We start from the raw sequence: 23,423 nt of genomic DNA on the forward strand, positions 1-23,423 counted from the left end.
GCACCCCTGACCCTTATCAATCTGTTTCATAAAATATTTATTCTATCCCCCCCCCCAACAAGCATTCACTTGACAGTTGCTATTTGGTTACCTATTTGTCAATATGCTCCATTGCCATGTTATCTCACACAAAATGCAGATGACTAAATTTGAGAATAGTGGTTCATATTGCTTCTCTCAAGACCCCATAAACGACAATAACTTTCTTATTCATACTTGTCAATGTGTTCGCCATCCAAGTGATACTTTTGGTTGTTTTGCTCAATTGTGCAATATGCCCCTTGAACTTCAACCCTCTATTAACCCATCCTACCCTATCAGTGGTCATCATGGGCACTTAAGTGCACACGACCTTTCCAAATATTCTTGGACTTCACAACCCATGAACACACGCACACACATCTTTGCCTATAACACACATCTACAGGTATGTTCATGGGGCCAGTTGGTCTGTTCTGGGGGACAAAAAACCTGAGTTTCTGGGTGAAAAACTCCCTTACCTCCATATGAGACTGGCTAACTCACCTTTAGTCGAAAGAGACCAAATAATGGTTACTCAAATCACTGATGGGAATCAAACCCAGGTTTTTCTGACTAAAGGGATTCATCTATACTGACTGAGCTACGGAAGCTCAACCCCTATTAACCATTACTCTCAAATTCCCATTCTCGTGTACATTTTGGAAAATAATGGAGACAACAACCATGTTTGAGTAAAACTATAATTTAATATAAACCAAAATCAACACTCGATGTTTCGACCTTTATATCAAGATCATCTTCTGGAGCACATACACTATATACTACAGAGAAAAAAAAAGCTGCACTATAATATACATGGTTTGCTAAAGTTACTGACCAACCATTACAACAATTATTGGCCTGACCTCTGGTGAAAGAAAAAAAAAAAAAAAACCTTGACTACATCAATGTATTGAGCAGTGACTCAATTTTAGGCATCTTCAAGGTATACAAAGCCTTAAGCAGGAGGCAACCACTTTCTCTACCTCTCTTTAAACCATTTCCAGAGTACTCATCCACCACTCTACAAACAAGGATTCCAGTTCTCACACAACTTTTTTTTTTTTCGATGTGTGACGATGTTTTCATTATCTGGCCACACGGACGACAAACATTAGACACATTCCTTAGCCACCTGAACAAACAACATGAATGCATACAATTTACTATCGAAATTGAAAATCAGAACTCACTACCGTTCCTGGATACACTGGTCACACGTCTTCCTTCAGGCAATCTATCCTTCATGGTCTACTGCAAACGGACACATACTGGCCAATACATACATGCTAAATCATAACACCACCCATCACAAAAATATGAAGTCATTAACACCCTTAAAAACAGAGCTACAACAATTTGCTCTAATCAGCAAGCTCTTAAACAAGAATTAAAAATTATTAGCAACACATTTATAAATAATAGCTATAACAAAAATACTATTAATAAAGTTTTTCATAAAACTTCATTATAAAAGAATATAGATTACAGTAAAATTATAGCCTTTCCATACATTAAAGGGTTATCAGAAAAAAATCAATAGAATTCTACACCATTATAATCTCAATGCCACCTTTAAACCACCTACAAATTAAAAAACATATTCAACTCCTCTAAGGATCCTCTCCTCCCATTGGCACATCCTGGAGTTTACTGCATCCACTGCACCTGTAACTTACCTTATATTGGTGAAACTGGACATACAATCCCTATAAGAAAAAAAGAACACAAAAGACACATTAAATATAACAATTTTGGTGAAGCAGGCCTCTTAGACCATGCTCTCAACACCTTACACCAAACTGACTGGAAAAGTACCAGCTCTCTACACCATACAAAAAAAACCTGGTATGAAAGAAAATTTAAAAAAGACTGTGAAATTCTGACTAACTACCATAATATCAACAATAATGGGGGCATGAAAATTCCAAGATTCTGGATGGCACATATTCAGCCTACTTAATACTTAGTACCCAGCATACTTTAGGACTTTAAGTAACCTTCAGCTAGTATTGGAAACCATTCCATATCAATTGGTTGAAATTTATATGTATAATCATGTTCTAAATATATATATATAAATGTTGCTCTCCAGCCCAATGTAATTTTGTAACCAATAGATAATAATAATAATAGGACTTTAGCGTTGATGTAGTCAAGGTTTTTTTTTTTTTTCCCAGAGCTCAGGCCAATAATTGTTGTAACAGTTGGTTAGTAACTTTAGCAAACCATGTAGATTGTAGTGCAGCTTGTTTCTCTGTATATAGTGTATGTGCTCCAGAAGATGATCTTGATATAAAGGTCAAAACGTCAAGTGTTGATTTTGGTTTATATTAAACTAAAGTTTTACTCAAACACGGTAGTTGTCTCCATAATTTTCCAAAATGTATTCAGTGCACTCCCATCAATATTACACGATACTAATCTATACATTTTATTTTTCTAAAAAGAAAGTTAAAATTATAAATTTTATTACCAAAAGAAGCTACATTGAAAATATTTTATGAAAACGTGAAAATATGGTTAAATGAAATATATTAAATTATAAAGATTAAATATAACAAAGATGATATAAAAATATAGATTATTATTAAAAAAATAATTAAAATAAATCTTTTATATTAAAAATAAATAATGTATTTATTCCTGTATAAACATTGAAATTTAAACAGTTTTACTTTTCATCTAATCACAAAGAAATATAAATAATCTTGTCTTATTTTTTATTCCAAAGCACTTATATATATATATATATGAAAGGACATACTTAAAATATGTAGTAATCCTCTACTTTGGTCAGAACCATACTGATTTCTAGCTATGCATGTATAAAAGCCTTCATCTTCTCTCTTCACTGAATCAATATAAAGAAAGCCATTTGGATAGATCTGAATTCTGTTAGTTGAATTTAACACAATTTCATCATCATTATGTTTCCAAATGAATTCAGGAAAGGGAGCTGCCTCGGGAAGACATGGAATAGTAATATTTCCCCCTTCTACTGCATAATAATCAGACTGTAAAGGATGCTTTTGAAATGAAGGTTTCAAGGCTAAAAAATGTTAAATGAAAAATTATTTATACACTCCATTCTAAATTAAATGCCGAATTATTATTATTATTATTAACTATGAATTATTATTATTATTATTATGTGACACCTCCAGGGAGTCCAAAGACTTATGGAGGGAGAGTCTGCCAACAGCACTGAATGATTGATCCCTTCCAACTACTAACCATGCTCAAACTTGCTTAAGTTTTTGCAAGCCACTAGTGGCAGAGGCTCTACCAATCGACCACCCTTTGCTATGTATATGCATGTGGGTTATCTAGAGAGAGAGAGAGAGAGAGAGAGAGGGGAGAGAGAGAGAGAGAGAGAGAGAGAGAGAGAGAGAGAGAGAGAGAGAGAGAGAGAGATACATAAAACAAGGTCTGTGGGATCTAAACCTTCTCCCTTCCATATTATTTGTGAAGAGTATGAGGGGAGGGGATACAGAAAGTTTTGATAAATATCTAGAACAAAAATGATATTAAAGCAATTGATATAACTACAAGAAAGAACATACGAGGATATAAGAACATAAGTTACTTTCATGACTCTTCAACTAGTATGTTCTTTCTTGTGGTTATATCAGTTGCTTTAATATAATTTTTGTTCTAGGTATTTATCAGAACTTTCCAGACCCCTTCTTCATATATGGATCATTGCTAAAACAGCAGTTCACTAAAATGATGATATGTCATTGTTATTTTATCTTTTTTTATTAAATTTTGGTACTAGTTAGTAACATACTAATGTTAAATAGTAAGAAAACTTAAAAAAAAAAAAAATTAGGGACTGACCTTTATGGAAGAGTGCCCAAGTCTTTTTTTTTTTTTTTTTTAATCCTATGAAAATTAACTATGAATATTCCTAATCTACTAAAATCCTATATATGCCAGCAATGCTATATTTGTCCAAGTATCTAAACATCAGTTATATAAAAAGCAATATTTAAAGGAGGAATAACATATGGTTAATCTTCAGCCAGTATGATAGCAGGTAATCTTTTATATAATGTTTTTGATCATTCACAAGGATCAGCATGTAGAATTCCATATGATTCTTCCTTTAATGTTATAGAAAATGACGAAGACCAATACAGGTGCTAATTAATGGAATATCAATGAGATACACACTGCTCTTGTGTTTTTCTAGTGATTGACCCTTCCCCTTTATCCAAGTGGTGTTGAAAAAAATTCATTTTCAATTCAATGATATTAATAATAATATCACAATTAAATTAAAATAAACTAGAAATTTATTTTAGGCCAAGCAAAAAATTCAATACGATATACAGATATAAGCATAACAACAACTAAGAGTCAGGGTGGACAGGGAGCCCCTAGTATAAAGAGAGTATATATTGGAAGTAGTAGTGAATTCGTGTATGGGGATTAGTCAATATGGGATGGCCTGGGGTGTAGTTGAGTCTGAAGAGATAGATAGGTAAAATGAGACAATTGGAAATGGTTAGGTGTGAGGAAATAAAAACCTACAGGTAGCATGGGCAGGACCCATTATAGACTTAAAGGTGAATTAGTATGTTTATTTACAAATGCCAGAAATATCACAAATAAGGAAGATCAAATGGTTTTGTTGATTAAGTTTACTCACCCAAAAATTGTTGGGTGAGTAAACTTTTGCTATGTAGGCCAAAACAGAAAGGTCGGGGAGATCCTCATGCATAAGAAATGTTGAAAACAGAAGACAGCATAAATCAGGTTCGGCATCCCATACAACTACCACAGGCCATTCAAGTAGTTTGGGAACAAACAAAAAAGCCTTATACTGATCATAATTGTTTTACAAGAAAGTTCAAGGAAGCCTCTGAAATGCTAGCAAAACTCACACAATGTAACAAAAATCGACGCTTAATCCTACACCAAGTTTGTTCTGCTTTGATTAAAAATCTAACTGTTGTGGATCTTGATAAATGTGAGCTACAGAACATGACAGCAGCAACTATCATTGTTCCAACATGTATATAGTAATTAATTTAACATTTTTATTCGTCATTTATTTACAGGGTGTTCGGGATAAATTTGACATATTTATAATTAATTATATTTTTCCGTAAGTTACATGTATTAACACACACTTCTCTTCATTTAAAAGTTTGGACCCTTCTTCATTCATATACAAGATGTCAGAAAGGATGGATAGCTGGAACCCACCTGAATCATGGAAGAGAATAACTTGTATCATGATGATTCGTGCCCGCCATCAAAATAAGGATATTACGACTGCTGCCCAATGCTCCCTGAATACAGTAAAAACAATCAGGCATGAACTAGAGACTTGCAATGGTGACTACGAGGATGTAGCAAGAAGAAAGATCCCTAGCAGACGATCTGATTGCGTTCGTACAGCAGAATTCCTCGCAAATCTGCAGGAACAGGTGTTGAAGAACCCTGGCATTGGAATTCGGGCTTTGTTCGTGGAGTTGCTAACTGTAGTCAAGCCCTGGATAACAAGGGTAGCCAATGGTAGGCCGTATGTATGGCAGCAGGATTCGGCCCCTTGCCACACCTCTGGGAAAAGTCAAAAATGGTTGTCTGAAAATTTCTACGACTTCACCAGTCCAAATGTTTGGCCTCCAAACTCCCCAGACCTTAACCCCATGGATTATTTTGTATGGGGCGCAGTTGAAAAAGACACCAATCGCACTTCCAGTAATACAAAAGCCCAGTTAATGGATAAAATTAAAACAGTTTTTGCGGCCCTTCCCAGGGAGACTGTAGCATCAGCTTGTTCGAGGTTCCGAAGCAGAATTGAAGCTGTGATCGATGCTAATGGTGGTTATTTTGAGTAAATCTTGTTGATAGTATTGTAATTAACTCTGCCTGTAATGTTTTTTTGTCAATTCATTAAATTTAATAGATACAAAGAAGATTTTCTTTTTCCTTACGAAACTGTCAAATTTATCCCGAACACCCTGTATATGTATGAATTGTGAAGCTCTGGTGACATCTAATATGTCATTAATTATTTCTAGTCTCTTTTCTGTATAACTTTTGCTAATATCACTGACAAATTACGAAATTCTGACAACTTACGAAACTTGTGGGGTTATATTTTATTAAACTCATTAATTATCTTAAAACATGTGATCCCAATACCAAAAACTATCTACAGAGCTGCTAAACCACAGAAATTAATCATATAGTCTTTTCATGCAATGATTTTTCATTACTCTCATTAAAAATCTTATTACTTTTCTGTCAGACCTCATATCTCTTGTTTTACATACAGTAAGTTACATGTGCATCAGATCCGGTATATACTTGGGTGGACAAGAGAAGGAAGGAAGAGGATTATTAGAGGAGTGGATTACAATTTTAACTTTTTGGATTGTTTAAACGTAGACTTGATGTTGTAATTTTGTGGTATTCTATTTTTTCTGATATTCCTCAAATATAAATAATGGCTACAGTTTTATTGCAATATTGTTTATTTTTTGTTGTAATTTTCTGAAGGATTCTGTAGACTGTTTTCCTGTTGTAGTCATTTTTTATAAACGTTTTGCTAATCTATAACTCATTTTTTAGGGCCTACTCATTGAATCAAATTGTTTAAAACTCTATTTTTCGAGGTTTTTGGAGGTACGAGTCTTTGTGTATTTATTGGGACATGTGTCTAGGTTTACAGTAAACAATGAAAAATAGACAACCTAAGGGAGGATGTGTGACAAGTGTAACCTTCTTCTTTTCAAGGATTAGGTTTTTGCATGTTCCAGCTTCGCTGATTTTTCCATCTTGTCATTAGTCTTACTCCCTCTTTCCCTTTGGTCTATATTTATTCCACCTTTTTGGTAGCCAATATCTTTCCATCCTAGATAGATGTTCTTTCCATTTCTCTCTCTCTCTCTTTCTCTCTATTCTTGATCTTTTCATTTATGTCATAAATATCTAGTTCTTTTCTGATTTCTTCATTTCTTATATGGTCCAATTTTGTGCATCCTTTCATAGTTCTTAAAAATCTTATCTCTGCAACTTGTATTTTACTTTCATCTTTCTTTTTAACCATCAATGCTTCTGAATGATATAACAGAGTGGGACTTGTCATTAGTTTATAAAACTGTAGCTTGAGTTCCTTATCTTGTTTTTTTATTCAGTGTCCTTTTAATTGTTCCACAGATTTTATGAAATTTCTTTATTTTTTATCTATATCTTTATATTTTAGTGTTATTATGCAGCCTAAATAATTAAACTGTATCATCTGTTCTATTATTTTATTTTCTATAATTATTTTTGATCTAACATGATTCCAATCTTTAAATTCTGTGACTTTTGTTTTCTTTTGTTAAATTTTTAAATTGTATTGTTGGCTTATTTTGTTTAATTCGTAAACTGATTTTTGAAAGTCATCTTCATTGTCTTGTAATATAATATGATCATCTGCATACAGCATTGTATTCATAACAGGTTTTCTGGTTAATTGGATCATGTTTTATTGTTGTTTTCCATATTTTAATAATCTGATCAATATACAGGGTTGTTCAAAATTCCACGTACAAACTTTGAGAGAAGGTAGAGAATATCAAAATCATTTTCTCTACCTTCTCTCATATATTCACATAGGAAAGTATGACCAGAAACTCCACCGGAAGGTACTAACAGGGACACAAAGATACGGAAATAACACACGGCAGTAAATAGTGTAAAAAAACTTTATTAGGCGTAACTGAACAGTTCAATAGTAGTTGGATACATAATCACATCATTGCTGTACATTTTCGAATGTATGGCAATATGCTAATATCCGGGAAACCTGGAGTTTCCCGGATATTAGCAGCGGCAATGCTGATTCTTGCCACGAGGTCCATGTCAGAGGCAATCTTACACCATGGCTTTAAGGGTCCCCCACAAAAAGAAATTAATGCTTGATAAATCAGGTGAGCATGGGGGCCATGCAATGGGTCCGCCACGCCCAATCCATCGAGCCCCAAAGGACCTGTCCAAATATTAATGCACAGAAATGCCAAAATGGGCTAGAGCCCTGTTGTGTAGAGTCTAGAACCACATCTGCTGATGCACAGTCATTGGAACATTGTTCAGTAAATCTGGTAGAAATTCTTCCAGAAAGGTCAGATACTTCTGGGAGTCCAGTTGGGGTGGAAACAGGTATGGGCCAACTAAGCAGTCAGCAATGATACCCACACATACATTAATGGTGAAGCGCTGTTGTGCAGCATGTGATTGCACAGCATGTGGGTTCTCATGGACCCACACATGAGCATTGTGGTGACTGAAGACTCCCCCCCCCCCCCTTCACGGGTAAATGAAGTTTCATCTGTGAACAAAACACGTTGGAAAATCTGGGTCTATGGCAGTTTTCTGCAGAAGCCACTGTGCGAATTTCACACGTCAAGGATAATCTTCAGCCATCAGTAACTGGACCTGTTGCAGATGAAATGGATGTAAGGACTCAGAGTGCAAAACACACAATACACTGGATCAGTATACTCCTATAGCAGAGGCAACAGTATGTGTGCTTGTCTCTGATTATTGTCCATCGCATGCAACGCCTCCTCTTCCATGGCAGGATTTGGAGTTGATCATGGCTGTCCACTATCATGCGTGTGATCCCTGAATAATCCATAGTCACACAAATTCTGATGCAAATGCGCAAATATTTGGTGATGCAGTACACATCTGTTTGGGTACCTTTCGCAATTCATTCATACAGAGGCTTGTCTATTACTGTCAGCTAACCAGTAAACGAGGTGCATGTTTGCCATCTCAGCGTTCGTAAAATGACACGTTTTTCATACGACATTGAAAGCTTGAATGAGGAAGCTCCAAATGCTCCCCTTGGGCATTGGCAAACAGCGCCTTCTATCACTTTCAGGTGGTGTTTCCGGTCATGCTTTCCTATGTGAATATGATTGATTTTGAAATTTTGTACAAAGTTTGTACATGGAATTTTGAACCACCCTATATATATATATATATATATATTGAATGCAGTTGGATATAAGCTACATCCCTGTATGACACCCTTATTTAATTCAATCTCTTCTGTTAATTTATACCTAACTGCAACTATATTTTTGTATATAAACTTTGTATAACTTGTACCAAATATAATGGATATCCTTGTTTTTTTTTCATAATATTCCATAGTTTTTCTCTGTGTATTTTATCAAAAGTTTTCTCATTATCTATAAAGGCATTATGCTCTAAATTAAATTCTCGTCCTTTTTTCAATAATTTGCTTTAGCACATAAATATTGCCTTTTCAATAATTTGTTTTAGCACATAAATATTGCCTACACGATCTTCCATGTTTGAAATCATTTTGTTTTTCTAAGAGTAGATTGTTTGCAATATTTCAGTCTTTTATTCAGGATTTTACTGTTTTACTGTTCCATATAAAAGTGGGGGTGGGGGTGGAGAACATATCCATACTTTTTTTTTCTTTTTTGTAAGTAGAAGTTATTTTGCCATATGTAATAACCAGAACAATGTATGCAGGAAAAGTGGGCTGTGATAATGGGCAGAAATTTGTGCTGTAAGAGAAGAACTATGTCAGTGATTCAAACATTCAGGAAAAGAAAGTATATCAGAATTGACTATATATCAATCTTTGTTGTCAAGCATGATGTCCTTAATTTTTTAAATGAAGTGCTATGTGCTTTCCTATAGGAGGGGAATGCTGTTTTCTTGGCTAGGTGATATTACGATTGCCAATTCCTTCAATAATAAGTTTAGTTTAATCCTTTATCCAAGTGTGAGCAAACAAAGTTTGCACCTGAAAGTATCTTCAGGCCTCGGCCTGGCTCCCACTGACGAGACCTCAATAAAGGTCGAAACCGGTATGGGTAGTGGCCCTTGCCTTAATGCATAGCATTACACATATCCGCAAGGAGATGTGCTTTGCATTATGGGAGATACTGAGATAGGAGTGATGAGATCTTTCTCCACCTTTGCAACGAGTTGCCTGGTGTTGCACTACCTTACCCCAGTCATGAAGATACTTTCAGGTGCAAACTTTGTTTGCTCACACTTGGATAAAGGATTAAACTAAACTTATTATAGTCTAACCAAGTGAAAAATAAACTCTCAACGCCAGTTCCCTCAACTATCAGCCAAACCCTAACCAGTATACAGTGCCATACTGGTTATTATTCATTTTATTTTATTTATTATTTTTTTTGTGTGTTAGTAGTGAGATTAAGGTCAACAAGTGACCAAAACAGTTATGTGTATCCACTGTGTATCCTGATGTAGCTTGTGTCCCAATACATATAAATAAATAAATAAATATGAAGATAATCACCTTCATATAAAGATCAAAATGTTGAGCGTTATTTTAATCTAATAAAAGCCCATTAAAATGGTAGTATGGCTCTGTGATTCTGTATGATGAATGATGATTACGTAACCATGAAAGAAAGAAATACATTTCCAACCATGAAATTCAACCAGAAATTTACAACCATGAAAGAAAGAAATACCGGACAGAAATACATATTTATATTTCTGTCCAGTATTGTACTACGTACTAGGGTCACTTGCATTAGCTCACTAGTGATCGCCAATACTTTATAGTTTATTATATTCGGCATGAAACTCTCTGATTCTAATCTTTGAATTTCTTATTCAGTTTTAAAACAATGTGGGATTTAATATCCCCTTAATTTAAATAATGTTTATATCGCCGAAATGAAGCTTATTAGCTCTTTATACTTAAGTAACTTAAAGGTTGCACCTGTCTGGAAACTTGTATAGCAGAGTATATAAGTTCTTTTCGCTATACACTTTGGTATTAATTTGGTCTAGCTACTCACTGATGAAGCCTCAAAAAAGGCTGAAACCGGTCTGGGTAGTGACCTCCAACCATAATGTAATAACAGCATTCATTTCCTAGGAAATGTGTTTTTACATTATGGAAAATACCTAAGAATAGCGATCGGAACTTTACCACCTTTGCTGCCAGTTGTCCGGTATTGTACTATGTACTAGGGTCACTTGCATTAGCTCACGCTAGTGATCGCTGATACTTTATAGTTTACTATATTCGGCATGAAACTCTCTGATTCCAATCTTTGAGTTTCTTATTCAGTTTTAAAACAATGTGGGATTTAATATCCCCTTAATTTAAATAATACATATTTCTATATTCACCAAAATGATAAATGTGGTGTTGTGCACTAATTCAAATTTTGTGCTATTGAATTTTTGTTATTGATTGATAGCATTTTGGTAGATATAGATTGATAGCTTTTTGAGAATTCCATTTAAAAAAAATGGAAATCTCAAAAAGGTAAGCTTCCCACCATTCTTGGAAATAGCAACCCCCCCCTCCAACCCCAAATTGTAAAAACCATATTCACCTCTGATGTATAATGCTGTGTGTGTGTGTGTGTGTGTGTGTGTGTGTGTGTGTGTGTGTGTGTGTGTGTGTGTGTGTGTGTGTGTGTGTGTGTGTGTGTGTGTGTGATGCACTAAAATTGGTTCAAATAATACTTACTGATAACTCTTAATTGTCCAGAAGAATAGACAGATCCAAACTGATTAGATGCCATGCACTGATACATGCCTTCATCCTGCACAATAACATTATTGATAGTCAAGATGTTCTCATATACATGATAGCGGATGCTCTCATTATGATGAAAATCATCAAGCTTTAATGCTATACCATTCTTCAGCCACGTATACTGAATATTATTAGGTATTCCAAATGCTTCACAGAACCATGTCATGGTAGTGCCAGTATCCACCACTTTATCTCCTAGTGGAACTATAAATTCTGGCAGAGCTGAAATAGTTCAAAGATAAAGACTGAAGTATGTTCAGTTATAAAACAATAATAATCACTTTACATTTAAATTAAATAATACTATAATAATACTACATAAACTTGTTAACAAAAAGAGTTTTAATATATAAAACTTATACGGTATTGTTAAGATAGCTATCTTGAGGTAACTTAATTACCATTAGTGCTCTTGTTAAGTACTGCTTATTCAGATTTTATTAATGTAGACTTTTCATCTATTTAAATATTATTATTATTATTATTATTATTATTATTATTATTATTATTATTATTATTATTATTACTATTATTATTATTATGGAGGGTGTAATAATAATAATAATAAGGTTATTATTATTACACCCTCCATGGAGTCAACAGACTCATCGTGGGAGGTTCATTCAACCAACAACATATTTATCATATAGAATCTTAAAGTCCTTAACACTCTTTGCATTAACAACACATTTTAGTAATGCATTCCACGTAATTCTAGTAATTCTCCATGTAAAAAATCTACTCTTCACACCCTTCTTCACCATACTTTTTACATAACTTCCAGGAGTGACCTCTTAACCTTTCTTCATTTGGATTAAAAACTGGTTACACTAAGGAGATTAAGTAATCAATGTAAAATATTAATTTACAATTTTAAAATCATCACATTTATAGTAAGATAATTATCATCATGACATTAGCAATAGGATAATTAGGTTATTATTTGATAGTACTGGAAAAAGAAAATGTAGCTCATCTGTGTAGACATGCACAACAACAAGATTTAGATGTGTAGGAAAAGACATTATTCAAAATAAGTGTATAATCATCTTATGAGATCTTGATGCACAAGATGAAGAACACAGTACAGGAATAGAAAAAAATTTTGGACCCATTTGGTTTGGGTCATAGAAATTAAGAAGGATAAAAGGTTATTAGAATTTTACATCAGAAATTATTATTATTATTATTATTATTATTCAGGCCTCCATGGAGTCAAAAGACTCATCATAGGAGATCCTTCCTAAAAACATAAAGTCTGTCAAGACTCATCGAGGGGAGGTCCCCTCCTAAGAAACACAAAGTCTATCATACCACTCATTAACTCATTGACCGTTCTTGCCCTCAGCACTCTATCAGGCAATGCATTCCACGGCTCAACCACCCTCCATGCAAAGAAACCACTCCACACCCTCTTGCTCACAGTTTTCTTTTTTAACTTCCAGGGAAGGCCTCTTGTCATCACTCCTTCCTGCTGTTCAACCAAGTGAAAGAACTCCCCAGTGTCAACCCTGTAACCACCTCTCAACAGTTTAAAAGTCTCAATCATATCACCTCTCCTTCTTCTATCTGCCAAACTCTGCAGTCAACATTCCCTCAGCCGATTCTCATAACTATCCTTGTACAGTCCTGAAACCATCTTTGTCATCCGTCTTTGTATCCTTTCCACAGTTAATTTATGCCCTTCAAATCCTGGGGACCAAATCTGAGAACAATAATCCAAGTGTGGTCTGATCAGAGACTTATACAACGGAATGATGACCCTCTTATCTCTGCAGGTCAGTGTCCTTCTCATAATTGCAGCAATCCTCTGTGTTACCTTCACCACCTTTGCTATATGTCCCCTAAACTTCAGGTTTCTATCAATCGTCAACCCCAAATCTCTTGTCACCCCAACTTCCTCCAGTATAACTCCTCCCATAGAGTATGCAGCATCCCATCAATGTTTCCCAAACCTCAAGACCTTACATTTTGCTGCATTAAACTGAGATCCCCATTCATTTACCTATCTATCTAGCTTATTCAAATCCTCTTGCAGGGCTACCAGATCTGCACTAATACTAATAATCCTTCCCAGCTTTGCATCATCCGCAAACAACTGAATATCCCTTTGCAATCCATTATTTAAAAAAACAAAACAACAGAATTACAAGGTATAATTGGAAAGTTATTTCACTAGGTTATACTATAAATTAAAGATGCCAAGAAATTATTTCATGGTTTAATCCTTTATTCAAATGTAGCAAATAAAAATTTGTATGTGAAGTAACATAAAGACTTGGCTACTTGTATATAGAGGCTAATGATTTCACATTAATTTCCTTAGTATCCATTAATGCAAAGCATATACTCTTACAAAAATGTATAGTGCTTTGCATTATGTGAAGGGCCATTACCCCAGACCAGTTTCGATCTTTATTGAGGTTTCATCAGCAAGATTCAAACCCTGAAGTGGTACCAAGGCTGGAGTAATGCAGAGGTTATCTGCATCTCTGAATTCTATCTACCACTTGCTGATCAGCAAGAACCCCAGGCGACCAAATCTGTGCACAGTAGTCAAGTCAGAAGACTGAATCATAGCCTTATAAAGAGGGATAATAACTTATTATTATTATTATTATTATTATTATTAAGGCCCCCATGGAGTCAAACGACTAATCGAGGGAGGTCCTTCCTAGGAAACACGTCTATCAAGACTCATCGTGGGAGGTCCTTCCTAGGAAACACAAAGTCTATCATTCCACTCCTTAAACTCATTTACCGTTCTCGCTCTCCCCACTCTATCAGGCAATGCATTCTATGGTTCAACCACCCTCCATGCAAAGAAACCACTCCTCACCCTCTTGCTCACAGTTTCCTTTCAAAACTTCCAGGGATGGCCCCTTGTCATTTCTTCTTCCCGTTGTTCAAGCAAGCAAAAGAACTCCGATGCCAACCATGTAACCACCTCTCAACAGTTTAAAAGTCTCAATCATATCACCTCTTCCCTTTCTATCTACCAAACTATGCAGCCTGCATTCCCACAGCCGATCCTCATAACTAACATTGTACAGTCCTGAAACAATTTTTGTTATCTGCTTTTGTACCCTTTCCACAGTTAATTTATCCCCTTCAAATCCTGGAACCAAATCTGAGAACAATAGTCTGAGTGTGGTCTGATCAGGGTCTTATACAACGGAATGTTAACTCTTTTATCTCTGCAGGTCAGCGTTCTTCTCATTATTGCAGCAATCCTCCGTGTTACCTTCACCGTGTTTGCAATATGTCCCCTAAATTTCAGGTTTCTATCAATCATCAACCCCAGATCTCTTGTCTCCCCTACTTCCTTGTATAGCTCCTCCCACAGAGTATGCAGCGTCCCATTGATGTGTCGCAAATCTCAGCACCTTACATTTAGCTGCATTAAACTGAGACCCCATTCATTTGCCCATTTGTCTAACTTATTCAAATCCTCTTGAAGGGCTACAGCATTTTTTTTATGTTATTTGTTTTTTATATTGGGTCCAACAGGAGGTTGATTGGTCAACCTATAGTACATTAGTACCATGTATGGGTGGTGGGTTGGGAAAGGAGGAATTTGTTTACATTTGATTTGAATGACTTTAAATTGTATTCGTTGAGAAACACAGCAGGTGGGAGACTGTTACACAGTGCAGCAGTTGCAGGGATGAAGTAAGAGGAAAAGAAATTTGTTCTGTTTTCTAGGTATACTGTGAAGGGATGTTGTGCCATTTTCCATCTACACTAATTTACCATCTTCACTAAAAATCGTGCCTAAGTAGCTGAAATGTTTCTTGTTCTATAGGTTCTCCATTCACAATGCAGTTGATATTTTCAATGTTTCTGCCTATTCTCATTGTCTTTGTAATGCTGACTTTCATACCATATCTATTACAACAGTTATTCAATTTAGTCAGGGAATCTTCCAGACTTGTAGTAGATTTATTTAGAAGTATAAAATCATTTGCATAAAGCAAACAGCAGAGATTAACATTTCCAATTTTGATATCAGGTTTAATACCACTTTCCTTCATAATGTGATCCATGTAGATAATGCACATCCTTGTCTGACACCAGATTTAACATTAAACCACCTTCCTGTACTTCCTTCAATTCCATCTGCTAACTTACAACTCAAATAAAGATGAAATATTGCTTGCTATAAATGCCCCATTGACACCATATAAATGTAGCATTTCGAACAACTTCTTTCTTGACACCTTGTCAAAGGCTTTTTCAGATCTACAAAACTCAAGTACAGATCTTTGTTATATTCCCATGATTTCTCAACTATTTGTCGTAAAGTGAAGATCTGATCCTGATAGCCTCTATTTGGCCTGAATCCAGCTTATTCTTCCCCAAGCTTCTCTTCCACAATCCTTCTCAACAGTTTCTCAAGTATACTTGCATATATCTTACCAGGAACACTCAGTAGAGAAATACCTCTGCAATTCTCACATTCAGCTTTATTTCCTTTTTATACATGGGCACTATGAGAGTTCCACTCCAATCATCTGTCCAGGCCTTCTGAACTATGCAGTGCAGCCACTGTTAGACTTTTATACCTCCACACTTGAGCATTTCTGGTTGAATATCATCTACTCCTGCCTTCCTTTCCACATTTCAGGCTTTTGATGGCTTTTTCTACTTAAAGTATGGATATGTATTCATACTGCATGCCTGGTCAGTGTTTTTTTACCACTGTGCTATCATCACTGCTTGTTTCATTTAAAAATTTTTCAAAGTAATTACTCCATACTTGAAGGATATTTTTTCTCCTGTTTTCATGTCACCTTTATCATCTCTAATTCCTTTTACAGTACTCTTTCTTCTGTTTCTGAGCTTCTTCAACAACCTCCAGAATATCTTGCCACCTTCTTGATATTTATTTTCTTACCAAAGTTCTCCCGTGACTTTTGCTTAGCTTGTTTTACACAATGTTTAGCTTTCTTACATTTCTCTCTGTATTCTCTAAGAGAGCCTCTGTAGTTCAGTCGGTATAGATGAAGCCCTTTGGTTGGAAAGACCTGGGTTCGATTCCCATGCAAGATGTGAGGAACCTCAATCTGGTCTCTTTTAACTAAAGGTGAATTAGCCAGTCTCATACGGAGGTATGGTTTTTTTTATCACCCCCCAGAACAGGCAAACCAGCACCACGAACACACGCTGCTACAGACATAAGACACCTCTAGGAATAAGGAGTAATCAACCTATTCTGTATTATTTTGGTTTCAAATGCCTACACAGCGAAATGTGTAGGTCTACATGTGAGCGTAAATTAGGAATTCTCTAAGAGCACAAGCTGACTTATTTGTCAGGAACTTTTGATATGCTTGCTTCTTTTCTTTCACTGCCTCTTTAACTTCCTGTATCCACCTTTCAATTCTGATTTTTCTATCCTTACAGACAACTTCACCACATGCCTCTCTGGCTGAATCCATCAGTGTTTTCTTGAAAGCTGCTCAACTTTTATTCACTTAAAAACTTTCTTACAAGTTCTTCTTTTCAATATGAAATTCAATTATTTCCTTCTCAAGACTAAATTTTGATCACTTCCAATTTCAAATCCTCTGTACACTCTGGTGTCCTGCACCAGAACGAAAATATCACTATTAACAATAACATAGTCAAAGAGACTTTTCTTATTCCTTGCCTCTTCTGTCCATGTGAATTTGTGCACATTTTTATGTCGGAACATTGTGTTAGTAATAACCAGTCCATGTCCTGAGCAGAAATCCAACAGGTATTGCCATTATTATTAGCTTTGCTGTTTTCTCCAAATTTTCCAAATATATTTTTGTATGTCTGACAATCATTTCCTACTCTGCTATTTAGATCCCCAACAAGGAAGAACTTTTCCTTTTTCATTGTGTCGGCTGCTTTCTTTAAAGCCTCAAAAAATTCCTTCACTTCCACCTTAGTAAAATCTTTTGTGACCATAGGCACAAATAAGTCTCGTTGTCCAGTTCCCCATTCTCATATTTGCCAACATCACTCTACTTGGAATTACTTGCAAGAAGATTAGCCTCATACATAGTGTTGAACAGTATTTTGTATTTATTGCTCAGAAAGATCTCACCAGTTTTTGCCTTTTTTGTTTCAGTCACCCCTATTATGTCGATCTGATACTTATCCAATTCCTCAGCTAGCTCCATTTCTTTGCCATTCAGGCTTCTTATGTTGATATTACCGATTTTGAACTCTAGTGATGTTGAGTTGGGGGTCTGTTTTAGGATTTGTTCCAGTAGCTGCCTTTTCGCTGTTTGTCCTGGTTGCCTGGCGTAAACAACGGGAACGTTGTTTAACCAGGCGACACTCCAGCTGGCATTAAATTCTGTCATGTTTTACCATCATTCATATTTTGGTTTAAGCCAATAAGAATGTAATTTGGTCAGCTAAATCCCAAATTGTCAGCCCATCCTCGTTTGTTCAGTATCCAGGTAAATACCTAATAGGGTGCACTACGAGAAGGTGAGGACTGGACATTAGGTCAGAAGCCCTGGTCGGTTCTCCGCATTCCTTTAAAAGCTATGTGGTGGTCTCCTCTCAGTTATATAGCTTCAACCCTGTATAATATTCAGTGGTCAAAAATGTATATCGAAAATGTATGTCGAAAATGTATAATATTCAGTGGTCGAAAATAACATCATCAGGGATGATAACTTCCTTATCTTTACTTGTTGGTGTGTTTTTTCAACATCCAAGTAATCCTGTGAATTATTTTATAATTCACACGATTACTTTTGCAATATATCCATATATACTCCAAAAATCCAAGTCCCTAGCCTCATCAATTTTCTGCGAATCCAGTAGCATCAATGTAATATACAGTATGTAAACTTTTTAACCTTATAATTTGCAGCATTGATGATCATTACCCTTTTTCCACAATGCCAATTTATTTAAATCATCCTGCAGGATATCTACATCACCTTTATTCACTAGTACTCTGCCTAGTTTTGCATCATCAGCTTGCAAGTGAATATCTGCCCTTAATTTTTTCCCTATATCATTGATGTACAAATTAAGGAGTAGCAGCCCTTGTATTCTACTAGTCACTCTCATTTTTCCAGATTCCAATCCACCAGCCTTCTCCCCCCCCCCCAACTATGTTACCAGCTTCATAACCATTCTTCTTATGGATCTCTTCCTAAATAAGACTGCACATCCATTTCACTCCCATCCCACTAGGGACACATTCAGATACTGTCTCATTTAAGCATCTTTTTAAAGCTTCCCATGCATTGCCAATATCCTTCCTAATCAGTAACTCATGCTATAGGACCAAAAATAGTATCCTCCTGATTTTGTCAACTGGTAACTCCACATAGAAAACTATCTTCCCGAAACAAAACAGCATGATTACTGTCACCAACTGGTGACAAAACAGTCACATTATTAACTGAGACTCATCCTATGATAAAATTAACATTCTTTATAGGTATTATTTCTGGAAAAATTTCCATGTTACTCCTCTAAGTAAATATTATTTTTATGGCTATTTAGTCTATTTTTGTTTAGGATTACCCCTTTTTTTTATAATGTCATTGGCTTTTTACTCAATTTTTAGGTCATTACTGATGTTTTAAAGACAGAGATATGAAGATTATATAGGAATAATAATTCGGACATACCTTTGTAGGATATTGCTGGTAGTCTTCTTATTCAGCGGCATCCAGCGTATGGCAATATATATTTATCTGCTGTTAAAGTATGACTGAAAGGAAGTGGAGGTTGGAAATGTGGAGATAGAGAGATATGGGAGAATTATTGGTGAGGCAAGAGGTGTGTCAATTTTAAACCCGGATTTTTTAAGGGGTGGGCAGAGAATTCTTTGGAAAGAAGATGAAAGATAGAAATTTTGGGGGGAAGGAGAAGGATATGATGAGATAAGATCAGGGGGTGGGAGTAATGGGGGTGAGCCGTTTCTACAGTGCATCGTCTTCGGAGCTTCTGGGGAAGTGGGATCTATGTCATGTTGGCTTGGTGTTTTTGTCTTTGGTATAGCTGTGTTGTATTCTACTGGTCAGAGTTGTGACTTAATTTTTATGTTTTGGAGCTTCCAACTCTCAGAGATTATGTAGGGGAAGTGGATGTTTATTGAGTTTTTGTCATATTCTATGGCTATCATTTCCGATATTCTAAGCATTGTTTCATTTTCCTGTATGTCTATTATTATGGCTTGGTCGATTTGTGGAGTATGTTTCTGTTCAAGGGTGTGGACTGCTATTTCTGTTATTCCTGTATTTTGTATTCTGTTTTTCTGTATTCTGTATTTTGGTTGTTGCATTTTTCATTGTTAAGGTGTTCTGGAATTGGTATGTTGCAGCCATGGTAGCATTCCTGTAGTCTTGCTCATAAAGATCTGATCATAGAATCTGTGTAGGTGACATCACAATCTTGTTGGAAAGGAAATTTGTTAACTGCATTGTGGTGTTCTAGTATTTCTTTGTGTGTGTGTGTGTGTGTGTGTGTGTGTGTGTGTGTGTGTGTGTGTGTGTGTGTGTGTGTGTGTGTGTGTGTGTGTGTGTGTGTGTGTGTGTGTGTGTGTGTGTGTGTGCGCGCGCGCATGTGAGAAAGAGAGAAATTTTGTAGGTTTTAGAAGTGTTGCCAATTTCTGGTTTGAAGTGAACACCAACTTATAATCGGTGTGTTTGAAAATGTATTTGTAGGTTTTGTATGTGTCCCAGATATAGCTCAATAAATTATTATCATTAGATTTTGTTTCTATTCAATCATTGTCTGGGTAATTTAAGTCACCCATAATGATTACTTGATTAGTACCTATCAGTGTAAATTTATTATTCTTATTTTCCTAACTCCATTGAGTTGCAGCATTCATTCCCGGTAGTCAACACTAGTGAACACAAAGTTTAACATGCTACTCCTTAAAATCATCCACAGTCTGCATGTTCACCATCTTACTTCTGACCGTTTTACTCACTACCTCCTTATGCAACTTCCAGAGATGGCCTCTTATCCTTGTTTCTTTCTCTCATTCTACCATATGAAATATCTCCTCAGTGTTAATATGAAAATAACCTTTCAATTGACTTAAATGTCTCAATCATATCCCCACCCTTTGCCTTCTATTCACCCTGTAGCGTACATGTCCTCAGTATATCTTCATAATCAACATTGTACAGTCCTGACATCTTTGTTATCCATCTCTGCACCCTCTCCAAGGTTACTTCATGTCAATCGGTGAACAGATCTGAGCACAGAAATCCTCGTGGCTTCCTCGTGTGGTGGCCGGGAGCACTCTCTTTGAATAGGCATTCAAATTATAATGACATCTGTGTAGAAGGTGAGTATTGGACCAGAGAATGTTGTGGTTTGTATCTATCCTTTTTTGCCAGCCTGACTGGCCAAGTGGTTAGCTTATCCACTCTCCGGCCAAAAGGCTGCAGGTTCGAATCCCGCCGTGGGCATGGATGTTTGTGATTGTCTTTGGAAATACTAGTGGTGGTTGGCGGTAGATGGCTTTGGTGTAATTGTGATCAGTTGGTGGATTCAGCCGTGGAGACGGTTGTAGAAAGGTGCCCTCCCTCGATGAGTCTTTGGACTCCATGGAGGTGTCAAATAATAATAATAATAATAAAAAATTGAAATGTGGTCTGATCAAAGCTTTGTACAATGGGAAGAGAACAATTTATTATTATTATTATTACCCCAAGACCTCATGGAGTCAAAAACTCATCTGGGAGGTCCTTTTATCTCACACACACACACACACACACACACACACAGCTCATCATACCGTGCCTTGAACACATTCAAACTCCTTGCAGACACCACACTCTTAGGCAAGGCATTCCAATCATTCACAACTCTGCACGAAAAAAACCTGCTGCCTCTCACTCCCTTACTCACACCTTCTTTATACAGTTTCCAGGGATGACCTCTGGTTCTCCCCTGATCTCCCACTATTTTCTGTAGAACTTCTCCAGTATTGATCCTATAACAACCCCTTACCAACTTGTAGGTCTCTATCATATCTCCCCTCTTGCTCCTGTCCTTTCCTCATACTCGACATTCCAGAGGTCAGAAACTACCTTAGTCAGTCGCCTTCCAACATCTCTTCATCCTTCTGAAAACTCTTCATCCCACATTCATTTGCCCATCTATCTAGCTTATTCAAATCCTCTTGCAGGGCTACCAGATCTGTACTATTACTAATAATCCTTCCCAGCTTCGTATCATCCGCAAACAACTGAATATCCCCTTGCAATCCACTGGCAATGTCATTAATATAAAGGTTAAACAATATAGGTCCTAGTACTGAGCCCTGTGGGACCCCACTTGTAACCTTCTGTCTCCTTGAAACTGCTCCACCATACACAACTTTCTGATACCTATCAGACAGCCAATCCTGAATCCAGTTGAACAATCGGACATCCAGACCCATGTGTTGCAACTTAAATATCAGCTATATCCTCTAATGAAATGATAATATCTAAAACTATTAATCTTTGTGTGTCCTATTTTACATACTCCCTAAGATAGTTCTCTCTCAAGTACTGAAGAAATTCATTTTCCTTATTCCCAAATACTATTCCTTCCAATCAATTCACTCTTTCCTTGTTCACTGACCAAAGTTGCTTATATATTTTTTTCATTTACCAGCATCCACATTCCTTTTCCTATAGCAACATTCAACTTATTATCTCTTCCTGTCAATCTTCACCTCACACCACACTGCCTTAAAATCATTGCCCCTGATTTCTGTTTTTATGTCTACCTTATGTGGATATACTTCCTCTGTTATCATCAGCAGCAGCATTCCTCCAACCTAAATGAAAATATCAAGAAATATAGAGAGAAATGGAAGTAGCATTTATATAGGATGGATTATTTTCTTATTCTTTTGCACATTCTGAAAGAATGTGAAAGAAAATAAGTATCCCTTTGAAAGTATTCTGTCACATGCTGAAAGACTGTGTAAGGGTAATTTCTGTTAGTCTGGGAAATCAGCAGACAAGATCACAGTATATTATATTAGGAGAAGGAAGTGCTAGTAATTGCATGGATGAAAACAGTGAGTAGCATAAAAGTTTGTAAGCACCATTTCTGTCAAGTGATGACAAGATCTAAGAAGGTTGTGGTTTTAAGGGCTACAGCAAAATAAGTTAAATTTTATATTTATTTATTGAGTTTGATGTTCTTTACCAACTGATTTCTGTGTGTTTCTTTCTTCAGTTTTCCTACTAGTAATTGCATGGATGAAAACAGTGAGTAGCATAAAAGTTTGTAAGCACCATTTCTGTCAAGTGATGACAAGGTCTAAGAAGGTAGTGGTTTTAAGGGCTACAGCAAAATAAGTTAAATTTTATATTTATTTATTGAGTTTGATGTTCTTTACCAACTGATTTCTGTGTGTTTCAGTTTTCCAACACAATGTGGAGGTGAGAGTGAGGTTGTTAAGTAGATTGGTGCAAAAGACAAATGTGGTAATCAGCATAGATTTTTCAAGAATGCTTTATTGCTATGATTGTTAATAGGCATGCATAAGGATATGAAGATGTCTGTGTGTGCAGATGCGAAATAAGAGAAATAAGCAAGTGTGACATACTAATAGACTATGCTTCTTTCAATCAAAATAAAGAATGTAGAGTAAGCAATATTCTTTGAAATTCTCTAATTTCAAAAAGTGGAGAGCATGAGAATGCAAATAGCAGTAGGTAGAAAGGATAACAAGAGACTATGAGTGTATGTAGAGAAGCAAGTGAGACTGATGGCAAGAAAGAGAGTGCAGCTGATAAAGGAATATGTAAAACTGATGGAAAAGACAGTGCATCAGTTGCACTGTCTTTTC

General features: G+C 36.0%; 1 protein-coding gene across 4 annotated transcripts in view; it reads right to left on the bottom strand.

The window, feature by feature from the left end:
• The window catches only part of LOC150110083 (contactin-like), a 690,381-nt gene that overhangs the window by 378,105 nt on the left and 288,853 nt on the right, over window positions 1-23,423 (bottom strand). For all 4 annotated transcript variants that reach the window (XM_090391236.1, XM_090391210.1, XM_090391218.1 and 1 more), the window contains exons 12-13: window positions 11,540-11,830; window positions 2,789-3,073 (exon numbers count right to left, since the gene is read on the bottom strand). In XM_090391236.1, coding sequence (XP_090247362.1) covers window positions 2,789-3,073; window positions 11,540-11,830 — 576 coding nt within the window. The remainder of the gene's footprint in view (window positions 1-2,788; window positions 3,074-11,539; window positions 11,831-23,423) is intronic.

The sequence above is a fragment of the Typopeltis vanoorti genome, chromosome 1, assembly GCF_054136105.1.
Source record: "Typopeltis vanoorti isolate ZY-2024b chromosome 1, IOZ_Tvanoo_1.0, whole genome shotgun sequence".
NCBI lineage: Eukaryota > Metazoa > Arthropoda > Arachnida > Uropygi > Thelyphonidae > Typopeltis > Typopeltis vanoorti.